Raw genomic sequence first — 14,169 nt, 5'->3', positions numbered from 1 at the left:
AATTCCAGCAGGACAACCATGCCCTCTGCGGGCCTGGCCCCTGCTTAACACTCCCGCCGCCTCCTGCTTGTGTTCCCGGTTTCCCCAGATGGCGTGGCTCACTGCCTCTGCCTGTCCTCTGTCCTGTCCCAGGAACACCCTTCTCTCCTGTTGGCCAACTCCTCTTTGTCCTTGGTGATTCCCACACCACCCCTCTGAGAAGCCTTCCCTGGCCTCCCAGGTGAGACATCCCTCCTCTGGATCCGACAGCATCCTCTCCTGAACTTGATTTTCCCACTTACACCGGCTGGTGGTCACACATTGATCTGCCTCCCTCACTAGGCTGGGAGCTCCTTAAGAGCAGGGGCCCAGTTCTGCCTGTATCTCTCTGTCTTGCACAATGCCTAGCGCAGGTTAGGTGCTGGGTGTTTGCCAAACGAAGGGCCTGGTACTCTGGGAACCCCGGGGCCTGGCCTACCTTCACATTGACAAGGTGGTAATTAACCCGGAGCTCGTATTTCTTCAGCACTTGCAGAAGCGCTTCCGCTGTCTCACGGGAAGTGAAGAACTCTAAGTAGGCCTGTGGGAGAGACAGGTGCCTGTCACCAACCCCAGCCCTGCCAGACGCCCCTTCACCGACACCTAAGGTATCAGAACTAGTGGCGGCCATGTGGGCAGAATAATGAACTGTGGCGTTGGTACATCCATAAGCAAAGGGTGAGGGGAGTGGGGAGGTGAGTTTCTCAGTCTAGACAGGTTCCAGGGCTATTGGCCACCCCTCTCCCAATCAGTCAGGGAAGACTCCATGAAGAAGTCATTTCTGAACAGTGGCAACTGGTTTGACAAGCTGAGCCAGGAGAGAGAGGCCCCACACATTCCATCCTCCCTAGTCACTGCAAGGTGACAATGACATGACATCTCCTCTAGGACCAGTGCCTATCAGGGATTAAGCTGGGTTTACTCAAACTCATTTGCTAGAATGCTCATAATACTGGAGGCTGGGCACAGTGATCCCCACATGAGGAAAGTGGGTTCAGCGAAGTTGAACATGTTGGCTACTCTGAAAGTAAACAGAACTGGTCCTTAAACTCAGGTCTTTCTGCTCCAGGGCCCGTGGGCCTGGTTCAGAACATAATGTTAACTCCAGCAGCCCTGGGAGAAAGATGTCAACTCAGGATAGTAACAGCAGCTGCCTTTCAGGGAGTACTTCCTGCTCTTCCCATGTGCCAAGCACGTTACATGCTTTGTTAGGTTTCATGCCCAGAACACAAGCTACATCCCATTTTACAGACGAGAAAACCAGGCTCAGAGAGGTCAACTGACCTGCCTCCATAGGTCTGATTTCTACTTTTTTTTTTTTTTGAGATGGAGTCTCACTTGGTTGCCCAGGTTGGAGTGCAGTGGCACGATCTCAGCTCACTGCAACCTCTGCCTCCCGGGTTCAAGCGATTCTCCTGCCTCAGCCTCCCGAGTAGCTGCAACTACAGGCACCCGCCACCACACCCAGCTAATTTTTGTATTTTTAGTAGAGACAGGGGTTCACCATGTTTGTCAGGCTGGTCTCAAACTCCTGACCTTGTGATCTGCCCACCTCGGCCTCCCAAAGTGCTGGGATCACAGGCATGAACCGCCAAGCCCAGCTGATCTTTTTTTTTTTTTTTTTTTTTTTTGAGACAGGGTCTCACTCTGTGGGCCAGGCTGGAGTTCAGTGGCACGAATATGGCTTACTGGAGCCTCAACCTCTCGGGCTCAAGTGATCCTCTCACCTCAGCCCCCCAAGTACCTGGGACTACAGGTGTGCACCACCATGCCTGGGTCACTTTTGTATTTTTTGTAGAGAAGGGGTTTCACCATGTTGCCCAGGCTGGTCTCGAACTCCTGGGCTCAAGTGATCCACCTGCCTCAGCCTCCCAAAGTGCTGGCCGGGCTCCGTGCCCAGCCAGGTCTATCTGACTTAAAGCATGAGCTTCCATCCGCTCTGATCCATGCTCACCCAAAATTAAGAGCCCAGGAGAGGCAGGTTGCTCTGCCCTAAGCTCTGGGGAACCCGTGGGTGTCTGTCAAGAGAGGGGGGCACCCCATGCCTCCCTACCACACCTTCTGGAAGACATAGCCCCCGCTGGGGCCCCAGCCCACGATGGGGTCGGAGGACGGCTTCCCGTTGATGTTGGGCTGTGAGTTGATGGTGAGGATGCCCTGGCGGTTCACCCGCAGCAGCTCCTCCTTCAGCAGGCTGGTCTCGGCTGCCAGGGGCTCATCGTTCCAGGGCAAGCAAGTCACCTGGGAGAGACGGTGAGCTGCCTGGGGCGACCATCAAGTTTGGCACCCCAAGTCCCTCTCACGGCCCCCAACAAAGACCCAGCCTGTCTTTGCCTCCCTAAGCCCTTCCAGGTGGAGGTTTCCCAACTCACCCTTCTCCCTTTGCCAAGGTGCCACGTCCACAGCATGGAGAGGAGGGCACAGGGTGGGGAAGTCACAGCCCCACAGTCTGGCCTGCAGCTGGGGTCAGGCCAGGGGCAGGGGATGAACCAGGGACCCCAGCCCAGCGTGACTCACTTTGTGACCATTCCGGTTTGGCTCTCCCGAGAGGTAGAGAACAAAGACTTCAAAGACACTTTCTTCACTGGTCAGCTCCTCCCCCCACATCTTCAGCAGCAACTCCCTGGGGGACTTGCTCTTCAGGTAGAAGAGGTAGTAGTCCTTCAGCTCCCCAAAGGCAGGGGAAGAGGAATTGCCCCTGGCAGAGGGGTACCCAGAGGTCAGGGCACACTCCTGACAGAGGGCAGTGCCACCACAGGCCCAGGAGGCCATTCCTGTAAATCCTGTCCTGACTCCTCCCAGGTCAACCACAAGCATGCAAACAACTTCTGCCCTCCTCCTCCCAAGAACAAAGATGTGTTTGCAGGGAAGGTCTGCAGCCCTCACCAGCGGCCGTTGGGGAACTCGTCCCACTCCTGGGTACGGTAGATGTAACTCTTTGGTCTGGAGGCCCAGAAGATGGGACGTACATCTTCTTCTCGGCGCTTGGGGTGGGCGCTGAGAGCCCAGGGCAGGGGACGCCTGGGTGAGGATGGGGACAGAGAACTGAGACGAGGGACTGGCTAGAGGGGGCCGGAAGCAGGGGAGCACCACTGAGGCTGGGTTCTTCCATCTGATGCCCTCTGAGACCGGAGCCCTCGGTGTGCCCAGCTAGCCAGACATATGTCTGTACCACCGTGAGGAGCCAGCGCTGCAGCCAGGACTGCTCTTGGACCCTCCTCTGGGGATCTCTGGGCCACTGCCCTCACCTGGGGTCCTCAGTCCACATCCCCAGGCGCTTCAGCACCTCTGTGGTAGCCATCTCGCGGTTGAGGGTGTAGAAGTGGAGGCCTGGCACCAAACCACTGGCCAGAAGCTCGTGGCACAGGCTCACAGCCAGCTCGATGCCATAGTTGCGGATGGCAGCATCATTGTCTTTGATTGGCTCAATCACATCCTTGATCTCCTGTGGCACCTCTAGCTTGGACAGCTTCACCAGCTGCCGAAGGGAGTGGTAGCCCTGTCCAAAATACGAGGGGCTGTGACAGCCGTCGGCCAGCCCGTCTCCCACCCCCTTCCGTCCTCCGCACCAACCGCAGTGTCAGGCAGAGGGAGCCAGGAAAATCTGGTCATATGCCAGGAGCACACCTGAGCTTGACCTGCTGTTTTCTGCCCTTTTCTTCTATTTTTAGAGATGGGTCTCGCTGTTCTCAAATGCCAGGGTTCAAGCCATCCTCCTGCCTCAGCTTCTCAAGTGGCTGGGACTACAGGCACGTGCCACTATGCCCAGCCTTTCCACTTTTTACAGAGTAGAGCAGCTGCCCTAAGCATTCTAGCCTTGGGTTGAGCCAGCCTTTTAGCACTAGATGCGTCTATTGATAACATGGTGTCATCTCACCCAGTTGTCCGCATGCTGCACTGATCATCAGAACCGCCTGCCAAGCTCAAGAGACAAAACACAAACTCCCAGGGCCTCCCTCAGATTTACTGAGTCAGAACTTCCAGGGGTGGGGTCTGGAGATCCATTTTTTGGAAAAGCTTATCAAGTGGTTCTGATGACCGCCACACCTGGGAAACACCGGCTTAACCAGGATTTGTAAAGAGAATGAGAATCCCTTTTAGTGATGCCTGTCGGCCAAAGTGCAACAAACCCCTCAATAGACAGTGTTGCTCGGTTTTGGGGGAAAAAATAGAGGTAACCAAAATGGGGTGGCCAAGCAACTCTGTGCAAGTTCTGGACCTGAGAGGGGATCTGGGAAGAACTCAGTGAACTCAGCACTCCACCCAGAGCCCCCAGCCTATGTGAGGACGATGCGGTGGGAGCGGGGTGGAGGGAGCTTATGGGCCCTCCTGGGCCCCTCACCTGGATGGGAAAGATCCCGGGGACGATGGGGCAAGTGATACCCATGTCGGTGCATGCCTTCACAAAGCGGAAGAATGTGTCAGCCTCAAAGAAAAGCTGCGTGATGATGAAATCGGCTCCCGCAGACACCTTCTCCTTCAAGTGCTTCAGGTCAGCCTCAAAGCTCCCTGCTTCGGGGTGGCCTTTGGGGTAACCTGCCAATAGGGATGACAGTCGGGAGAGGCTGGCCTCCACCTGTTCAAGGTGAGGGATGAAGAGACCACAGGGACTGGGCACAGAGAGCCCTCTGCTTCGCAGGCTCCGATCTTGCACCTTCCAACAGCACAGCATGGCCTGAACTAAAACAGTAAATGGCTGGGCTCATGACTGATATGCTTCCGACCCTGGAGAGGTGGCTCAGAGCCCCCTTCTAAGAATCGGGGTGGATTGCTCTAAACTCCCACACTGTCCTGCCTTGAGCAGCCAAGCAAATCTGGCCTGCACTTGGTGGCCATGGATAAGAGAAAATGCTACAGTTAGCAGAGCATCTGGGGTTGACTTTTCTTTAGGCACTAGATTAAACATTGTTAAAAAGAAAAGCTTGACTTTTCTTTAGGCACTGGATTAAACATTGTTTTTAATGTAACATTGAAATTACTCAGGGGTCCCAGACAGTGAAAAGCTAGAAACCAAGTTACACAAGAAAGAACTGAAGAAAGTGATGTTTTGTTCAAAGAAAAGAACGGATGGCAGGGTGTGGTGGCTCATGCCTGTAATCCCAGCACTTTGGGAGGCCAAGGCAGGAGGATGACCTGAGGTCAGGAGTTCGAGACCAGCCTGGCCAACACGGTGAAACCCTGTCTCTACTAAAAACACAAAAATTAGCCACGTGTGGTGGTACATGCCCATAATCTCAGCTACTCAGGAGGCTGAGACAGGAAAATTGCTTGAATCCGCGAGGCAGAGGTTGCAGTGAGCTGAGATCATACCATTGCACTCTAGCCTGGGCAACGAGAGCAAAACTCTGTCTCAAAAAAAAAAAAAAAAAAAAAAGGAAAGAAAAGAGTGAAGAGAATACAGAAACTCCTTTCAAATGTCCAAGGGTCTGTCCTGGGGAAAAAGGACCCACCATAGGTGAGTTTTTTTGTTTTGTTTTGTTTCAGAGACAGGGTCTCGCTCTGTCACCCAGGCTAGAGTGCAGTCGTGCAGTCATGGCTCACTGCAGCCTCGACCTCCTGGGCACAAGTGATCCTCCCACTTCAGTCTCCTGAGTAGCTGGGACTACAGATGCATGCCACCACATCTGGCTAATTAAAATTTTTTTTAAATTAATTATTTATTTTTTAGAGATGGGGTCTTGCTATCTTGCGCAGGTTTGTCTGGAACTTCTGGGCTCAAGCAATCCTCCCACCTTGGCCTCCCAAAGTGCTGAGATTACAGGCATGAGCCACTGTACCCAGCTCCCTAGTCAAGTTCTTTATTAGTCATATTCTGTGTTGTTTCTAATGGCAAAACCGGCATCCGGTTCAGAGAGCTGCCTAGAGTACAACAGGCCACCCACAAAACAATGAGCTCCCGGAGCCTGAAAACCCAGGGGCAGTGGATGCCCAAGACAGGATTCTGGAATTGCTTGGGAAAGTGAGACCAGGTGTCCCGTAGGCTCCTTACTGGCTCTGTGAACTCTCTGACCCCTTCCCTAAATGACTAAACTTACTAGCAGCCTTGCTTGATCAGGCAAGTAGGACGACCACAGGCCTTCACGTAACGACACGGAGTGCCGGTTTCGTCAGCCCAAGCCCAGGGCAGGACCCTGAGACAGGTGGAAAGTCAAGCTGCTCTGCTCTGATAAGGCAGTTCCGTTCTTAAGAAACCCAGAGTCATCAAAAATGAATATAAAAACTATGGTTTCAAGGGGTAAGGGAGTGGGGGATAAAGCACTGGGGCTTCACACTTTCAATAAGAAAGCTGTTTTCCCAGTAGGAATTTCAGAAACAACAAGGCTTTTAACAGCTGAAACGATAGCTATAATAACTAAGTATTACCGAACAAATCTAGCATTTGATTACATATCGATTTTGCTATTTACTCTATTTTTCTATCATGAACAGCTGAGTGCTTTCTTTTTAAATTTTTCTGTGTATTTTTTGTAGAGACGGACTCTCACTATGTTGCCCAGGCTGGTCTTGATCTCCTGCCTCAGTCTCCCAAAGCTCTGGGATTACAGGCATGAGCTACCATGCCCAACAGGCTGGTGTTTTCTAATTCACTGATCTTCATTGCCCACTTGATTAGCAAAGTAAGAAACCATTCAGCAACTGTGAGCTCACAGCTTCACTAGTTTCCAATCATGATCACGTAACGCCCATCACTGGTGCACACTCCCCCATTAACTGACTATATTGTGGCTGATACAAGCCATGACAATTTAACAGTTGGAAATGCCTGTTCTCTGACTCCTAATCAGTGCTTCCCAGACTTAACACCTAAACACCCTTGTTGACAGAATAGACATATCCATGGGGGGTTAGGGACAAGGCCAAAGTCACCCACAACAAGTAATTTTCTTGAAGCCACATGGTTTTTGTTTGTTTGTTCGTTTTGAGACGGAGTCTTGCTCTGTTGCCCAGGCTACAGTGCATTGGCGTGATCTCGGCTCACTGCAAGCTCCACCTCCCAGGTTCAAGCGATTCTCCTGCCTCAGCCTACCGAGTAGCTGGGATTACAAGCACGCGCCACCATGCCTGGCTAATTTTTGTATTTTTAGTAGAGACGGGGTTTCACTATGTTGGACAGGATGGTCTCGAACTCCTGACCTCATGATCTGCCCACTTTGGCTTCCCAGAGTGCTAGGATCATAGGCTTGAGTCACTGCACCCGGCCATTTTTTTTTTTTTTCATATCACTTTAGATGCCACTCCATAACGTAGCCATGTTTAATATAAAAATGGTAGGATTTCTCCCAAAATATTGGCAAAAAACTGTCATCCCAGAAAATGTGCCAATCCTGGGAATTCCTGTCCCTGGCGCACACTGCCTCGCCATACCTGAGCCCTGTCTGAGATGCTGAGGGCTCAATCCCAGCCTTTAGCTTCAAGGGTGGGAGGGAAGTCCAACCCACCCATTTCTGTTGGGTAAACCTGGTCTTGTGGCGGTGGCCAATGGTGATTCTCTCTCCTGGGAATTTGGAACGGAGGCCCATCCATTAGCCTGGGGAACTGGCTAGAGCTGACACTCTGCACACTCAGGAGCAGGCCAGGTGTGTGGAAAAGCATGGGCCTCCCAGACGAAGCACAGATGTGCAGTGGGAAGTGGAGACGGGGGACCCTGTGGCACCAGAGGGAATGAGGGAGGTCCTTGCATTTTGACCTCTTCCAGTGCCTCGTGAGATCTGAGGCCATCGCCTGACCTTAGGTTCCCTGCCCTCTGGAATCCTGTTAGTAAATTTCCCTCTTTTGTGGGGTGTTTTGTTTTGTTTTCTTTGAGATGTAGTCTCGCTCTGTCATTGAGGCTGGAGTGTAGTGGCACAATCTCGGCTTATTGCAACCTCTGCCTTCTGGGTCCAAGGGATTCTCCTGGCTCAGCCTCCTGAGTAGCTGGGACTACAGGTGTGCACCACCATACCCAGCTAATTTTTGTATTTTTAGTAGATGGGGTTTCGCCATGTTGGCCAGGCTGGTCTCGAACTCCTGACCTCAGGTGATCTGCCTGCCTCGGCCTCCCAAAGTGCTGGGATTACAGGCGTGAGCCACCGTGCCCGGCCCCCTCTTTTGTTTTAAAGAAAAGAATAGGGCCTAGAAGCAGGCTAAGGGCACAGCCAGGTAGAGGAACAAAAAGCTAAGGGTTGATGGTGGCAGGCCCAGGAGGGGAGTAGGTGATACAAAAGGAGCAAGGACATGGTACAGTTCACCTCTGCATGTCCCTCAGACAGCATGGACCCATAGGTGCATCTGATCACTGTGTCCTGCACCGAACACCAACAGGCTATCTGAGCCTCCCTAGCTCCATGCCTGCCACCAGGATGATCCAGTCACTCACCTGCCACACAGAGGTCAAAGTAGTCACCAAACTCATTTCGGATGTGCTTCACCAGGTCCACTGCGTAGTTGAAGCCTCCCTCCTCCTCTTCCCACTGGTCACCTATGGGGTCTGCAGGGTTGGTGGAGGTCATGGTCACTGGGTCTCACCCAACCTCCAGAGAGCCTTTCTGTTCCCTCTACCTAGCCCTGACACCTAGGACTGCGAGTCCCTGAAAGGCAGAAACTTCGTATTATTTAGGTTTGGTTCTTCTCTTTCTAGCCCTTGGTAAGACAGCGAGAGGGAAGAAAGCAGCCCACCCGTTCAGTATTCACTGCGTGCTGACCCTGTGCTGGCGGTGGAGAATAGGAGACCACTGCCACTCCTCACTGTGCCTGGAGGACTGGAGAGCCCTTCCCTACTTCTACCTGGGCATGCCTGCCACCCTCTCCCATCCCACGGCCTTAGGGCTCCTGCCTCCTGGGAGAATTTTCTACTCAAGTGAAGGGGTCTTGTGGTGGGGAGCAGAAGGCCACAGGACCCCACCCCTCAGGCTCCCTCTTCCCACTCTTGGGTGGCCTGACGACAGCAGGCACCAGAGGCCTAACCGGCTATTCTCACTCCCGGATACTCTGTGATTGGGCCAAGTGCTGGGTGCAGCCAGCAATCCATGCAGTGGTATAGGCAGGGCAGAGGGTTATCAGACTGCGACTGCATTCCCGACGGAACTCCTACGTCGAGGTCAAGAGTTGGAAGAGGTGGCTGCCTGTGTGTGGTGCCCAGGGTGACTCACTGCCCACAACGCCTACTGACACTACTGGCGGGGATGGGATCCTGCGGATCCTCAGCGTGGGGCCCAGGGAGCAGTAAAGGACCGTTTCAGGAACCAAGTTCAGGCTACAAGTGGCCTCTGGGAAAGCCAGAACCCAGAGTGTAGGGGAGTGCTGGCTCCACACCTCCCCGCAGCGCCATGATGTTCTTCAGGCCCAGCTGCTTGGCTTTGTGCAGATGGCCTGTGATCTCCTCCAGGCGCTGACAGCAGCAGGTCATGTGCAGGATGGTCTCCAGGCCACAATAGTTCACGGCGGTGCTGGCGATCATCATGGAGGAGGTCTCCTTGTCTGAGCCAGGGTCACCTGCTGGGTGCCAGGTCACATCTATGAAGAGGGGGCCGCCTGCCGCCATCCGGTCAAACCTGTAGGGGGTTTGTTTCTGAAGAGAGGTTCCAGGGGAAATACCATCCCTCACTGCCTTCCCACGGGGCCCGGGAGTTAGAGAAGCATAAATAAAGGTTGGAGACAGACCAATCAGTGTTCATATCCTGGCTTTGCTACTTACAGCTGTATGATCTTGGGTACATTACTTAACCTCTGTGAGTTCTGTTTCCTTATTTATAAGACGCGGCAGATAATAGTACCCACTTCATAATAACACTAGGAGGCTGAGCACAGTGGCTCACGCCTGTAATCCCAGCACTTTGGGAGGCTGAGGCGGGCGGATCATTTGAGGTCAGGAGTTCAAGACCAGCCTGGCCAACATGGTGAAACCCCATCTCTACTAAAAATATAAAAATTAGCTGGGTGTGGTGGTGGGTGCCTGTAATCCCAGCTACTTGGGAGGCAGAGGTAGGAGAATCGCTTGAGCCAGGAGGTGGAGCTTGCAGTGAGCTGAGATCACACCACTGCACTCGGGCCTGGGCTACAGAGTGAGACTCTCTCAAAAAAAATAAATAAATAAAGCAACAACAACAACAAAAAACCGTAACAACACTAGGAGAATATGACAGCAGCTGGTTCCACAGCACTTAGAACAGTGCCTGGTGTATAAACCGAATACTCAGTATATATGAGGTGCCGTTGTGATCACTATTACAGAGCTAAGACACAATAACGGCGCCACCATTTTGTGAGAGCAGCACTTCAGACTTTTCACAGCGTTTGCCCATTTATTATCTCAGGTGAGGTAAGACATCGTGGTTGAGAGTCAGGGGAATCCTAACTGTGGCAAGCACAGCCTCGCCATAGGAACAGTTAGAAAGAGGGTCGGCAGACTCACGTTTCTTTCATGCCACCCCCCAAGCCCTGTGCAGCAGCTTACAGTTGTGCAGACCAAGGCCAAGTTCCGAAACGAGACTCAAAAGCCTGGATGTGCACGAGTACTTGTGTTACAAGCTATCAGCAGTGTATTTAAACATCCTTGTGCGTTTAAACTTCAAAAACTTGGGAATGACATGTGAGAACTGCAAACAGTAAAAGCCATAAACTTAAAAAAACAAACAAACTGCAATTCATGAAGTGCTAATGTAATTCAGTTGGCATTTCTAGATTTCAGGAAGCATAATCCAAATTTCTAACTTGCTGAAAATATTCTCACTGCTTTGTGACTTCCTAAACTGCACTCGTGATCCAGCCCCCAAGTTCCACCAAAGAATATACTGTGAGAATCAACATTTTTAACCCATTGAAGAGTGTGTCTAAAATACCCTTGACACTGTGGAGGGACTTTTACAGGCAAGAGAAGCTGCAGATCAGATGACCCACTCTGCCTTCTCCTTCCTGCCTGCTCTGGCTGCTTTTTTCTGCCGGGTTAAAGGGCAGCCCAGCCTCAGGGCTGACAGTTGGCTCCCCAGGAACCAGCACTCCCCGTCCCCACATTAACCTTGCATCAATTTACCTTGAGATGAGATTGACAGCTCCCTCAGCAGTTCGAGGAGGGAAGAATTCCAAGGAGAACCACTTGTCACCAGATTCCATTCGCCGCCTCATCTTGTCCCGGAGTCTCTCATGCCGCTCGGGGTCCAGGCCCGGGGTGGAACATCTCGAACTGTCTTTGGAGCTCTCGCTGCTACTGCTGGCACTGCCCTCCAAACAGGGGCTGAGGCTGCCATTTCCTCTGGCTTCGTTCACCATGGCCAGGTTCCTGCTGCACGGGGTGGGGCAGGGAGCATCAGGGGGCAGGCAGCCACACCCCCGGCACATCGCGACACCTGAGTGGCAGGTTCAAGCCGGAGGTGCTGTATTTCCACACAGGAAGAAGGCCAAAAAAGATGACACTGCCCCCTCCCAGTGGCTCCATGCTACTCAGCTATGGCTGTCGGGGCCGCCTCACTCAAAGCCTAGCCCTCCGCTGCTGCCAGGTTCCTTGCATGCAAGGCAGCCCCCACCCGGCACTACAACGTGCTCCTTGGTGACAGCTACCTGATGGAAGGTGGCACAGAGAATCTCACGCTGCCAGCCTGTGAGGCCCATATTCCTAGTGAGGGGCAGTAGTGCCCAGCTGGGAGGACCCTGGCTTTTCGATGGTCCATCTCTGTTAGCTAGGCCCAGAGTGCGTGGGGAGGGAACAGAGGCACCTTCCCCAGCGGGTGGGTGTGTTCAACTGGGCGGAGCTGCGACAAAGGAAGAGGCCTGAGCTCGAGCCAGCACAAGGGGGCGGGGGCAAGACTTCCAGGCGAGGAGGAAGGGCTGAGACTCTAGTAAGGGGAGGCGGATGGAAGGAGGGGGACTCGGGCAGAGATTGCAGGGGTTGGTGGCGATGAGGAACAGCTCACTCTGGCTGGCTCTGCCTGGAACATCTGTTACTTGAAACAGTGTGTGTGCAGGATGGAAGGGGTGAGGGTTTGACTATGCAGCCAGCTTTGTCCTGAGTTCATGCTACTCCAAAAAGACCGTGTCGTGGGTTAGAACTGGACGCTGGTCATATTCCAAAAATAGCCAGACCCAAGTTCAATAAGGGCACGAATTTCTCAGAACAAAAGCTGCCCCATCTGTGCTTGCCTTGCAGGCTGGTCTTCTTACACACCACAGAATTCAATTAAAATCATCACAGTGACCCAGCTACTGGGAAGGCTGAGGCAGAAGGATCACCTGAGTCCAGGAGTTCAAGGCCAGACTGGGCAACATAGTGAGACTCCATCTCTTAAAAAAACAAAAAACACACCTGTAATCCCAGCACTTTGGGAGGCCAAGGCGGGTGGATCACCTAAGGCCAGGAGTTTGAGACCAGCCTGACCAACATGGTGAAACCCCGACTCTACTAAAAATATAAAAATTAGCCTGGCTTGGTGGTGGGCGCCTGTAATCCCAGCTACTCGGGAGGATGAGGCAGGAGAATCGCTTGAACCTGGAAGGCAGAGATTGCGGTGAACCGAGATTGCACCACTGCACTCCAGCCTGGGGCACAAGAGCGAAACTCCGTCTCAAAAAAAAACAAAAACAAAACAGAAACAAGTTATCAGAGCCACCAGGGCACAGTCAGGCCAACAGAGGGCATAGTGCCATCTGGCAGTCTGGTGAAGAAAATAAGACAAACACTTAAAAAAACAAAACACTTGCACAGCAATGGGCAAACACACTGAATCAGTGTGAATCAGTAGTGAATCAGTGTGTGGTAACATGGCACAACAGAGGAAAGACCAGGTCAGGTTCATTTCTTTCAGACTGTCCACCACTAACCCCGTGTACCTAACCATTTGGGGTCTTAGGCTCTTTTGACAATCTGATTAAATGCACTGCTTCTCACCCCTGAAATACACGCACAGGAGCACGGACTACGCGCGGATGCATCCGAAGACAAGGAGTTGATTCCAGACTAAGAACCTTGGGCCAAAGCTTTCTACCCCTAGGGCTACTCTCTTTCATTCAGACCTCAAACTCCAGATTCTCAGTGGGGATGGCGGTGGGGAGTGAGGAATGGGGGGTGGGGGTGGGGTGTGGAGAGGGGTAACAGCAAGAGCAGCCAGTTGGCCTTTCTCCAGCATTTAAGCGAGCACCTTGTTAATTGCCTGCTGGAACAGAACCTAGAGTGGGAGGAGGCTGAACCACCTGCAAACCCTCTGATTTTCAAAGACTTACTGCATTCCTAGTACATGCCAGGCACGTGCCATATTTGTAAGCCAACACCCACGATTTATCCGTTAGCAGCTGGATTCCTATAGCACCCTGGGTTGTAACTGGGTTGAAGGCCTGTCTCCTTTCTCTTTTCCCGGTTCCCTGAGACCAGGACCGGTGTCCTGCCTGGAGGATCCCCAGAGTTTGGCACACCGTGATAGCCAGCATTCACTGAGCGCCAAAGGGCCAGGCGCTGCCACTCTCTTAAAATAAGCCTCTGTCATTTACTGAGCACCTAGTCTGCGCCAAGCACTGGGATACTAAGCCCACGACTCCCAGAAAGGTCCCGGTGGACCCCCGTGCGCAGCCTGACGCAGCGGGCGCCAGGGACCGCAGTGCCCCGGGCCCAGCGCTCTTCTCCAGGTGCTCGCCGGGGAGGCAGGTTTAAAAGGCAGGAGCCGGAAGCCGTCTCGGCGCCCAGATGGCCGAGAATCGAGTCACCAGGTCACTGGGTCACCGATGGGGGGCGAGGACACGGGCCTGGGCCGGTCAGGGGGGCGGGATCGTCACCTCTGGCTCAGGGGCCCCTCATTCCCGGGGCCCCTCCGTCCAGGCAGGGGGCGAAAGTGAGTCTTCGCCTGAGGGTTGACGGTCGCTGGAGGTGGTAGCCATTGGGAGTTACACTAATCCCGCGAAGGGTGCGCGGAGGGGGGCGGCAGCCCCCCTCAAGAAGAGAGGCAGGCCGGCCTCCAGCGCTCCCCGCCCACGAGCACGTCCTTGCCCTCGGGATGTTGTTCGCCGGCTCCGGGATCTCCCTCCCGGCGACCCCGGCCTCGCCGACACTCACCCTTCAGTCCCGGGTGACTCAGAACGCTCGCCCGCCGGCCGCACCAGTGTGGCCTCTGTAGGGGCGGGGAACGCAATGAGGGGCGCGGCGCAAGTGTCAGGTTGCTGGAGAGGCGGGCCCGACAGGGCGGAAACCACCCG

The 14,169-nt window shown here is 53.5% G+C and overlaps 1 protein-coding gene across 6 annotated transcripts in view; it reads right to left on the bottom strand.

Moving 5' to 3' along the window:
• The window catches only part of MTHFR (methylenetetrahydrofolate reductase), a 20,266-nt gene extending 6,097 nt beyond the window's left edge, over window positions 1-14,169 (bottom strand). The window contains exons 1-10 of one of the 6 annotated variants that reach the window (XM_007980542.3): window positions 14,030-14,169; window positions 11,027-11,272; window positions 9,310-9,548; window positions 8,375-8,485; window positions 4,361-4,554; window positions 3,267-3,517; window positions 2,905-3,039; window positions 2,536-2,716; window positions 2,077-2,259; window positions 458-559 (exon numbers count right to left, since the gene is read on the bottom strand). In XM_007980542.3, coding sequence (XP_007978733.1) covers window positions 458-559; window positions 2,077-2,259; window positions 2,536-2,716; window positions 2,905-3,039; window positions 3,267-3,517; window positions 4,361-4,554; window positions 8,375-8,485; window positions 9,310-9,548; window positions 11,027-11,262 — 1,632 coding nt within the window. In that variant the 5' untranslated portion in view covers window positions 11,263-11,272; window positions 14,030-14,169. The other 5 variants (XM_007980541.3, XM_007980543.3, XM_007980539.3 and 2 more) reach the window with 5 other exon arrangements.

The sequence above is a fragment of the Chlorocebus sabaeus genome, chromosome 20 (assembly GCF_047675955.1).
Source record: "Chlorocebus sabaeus isolate Y175 chromosome 20, mChlSab1.0.hap1, whole genome shotgun sequence".
Taxonomy (NCBI): Eukaryota; Metazoa; Chordata; class Mammalia; order Primates; family Cercopithecidae; genus Chlorocebus; species Chlorocebus sabaeus.
This window is presented reverse-complemented; position numbering and strand designations above follow the sequence as displayed.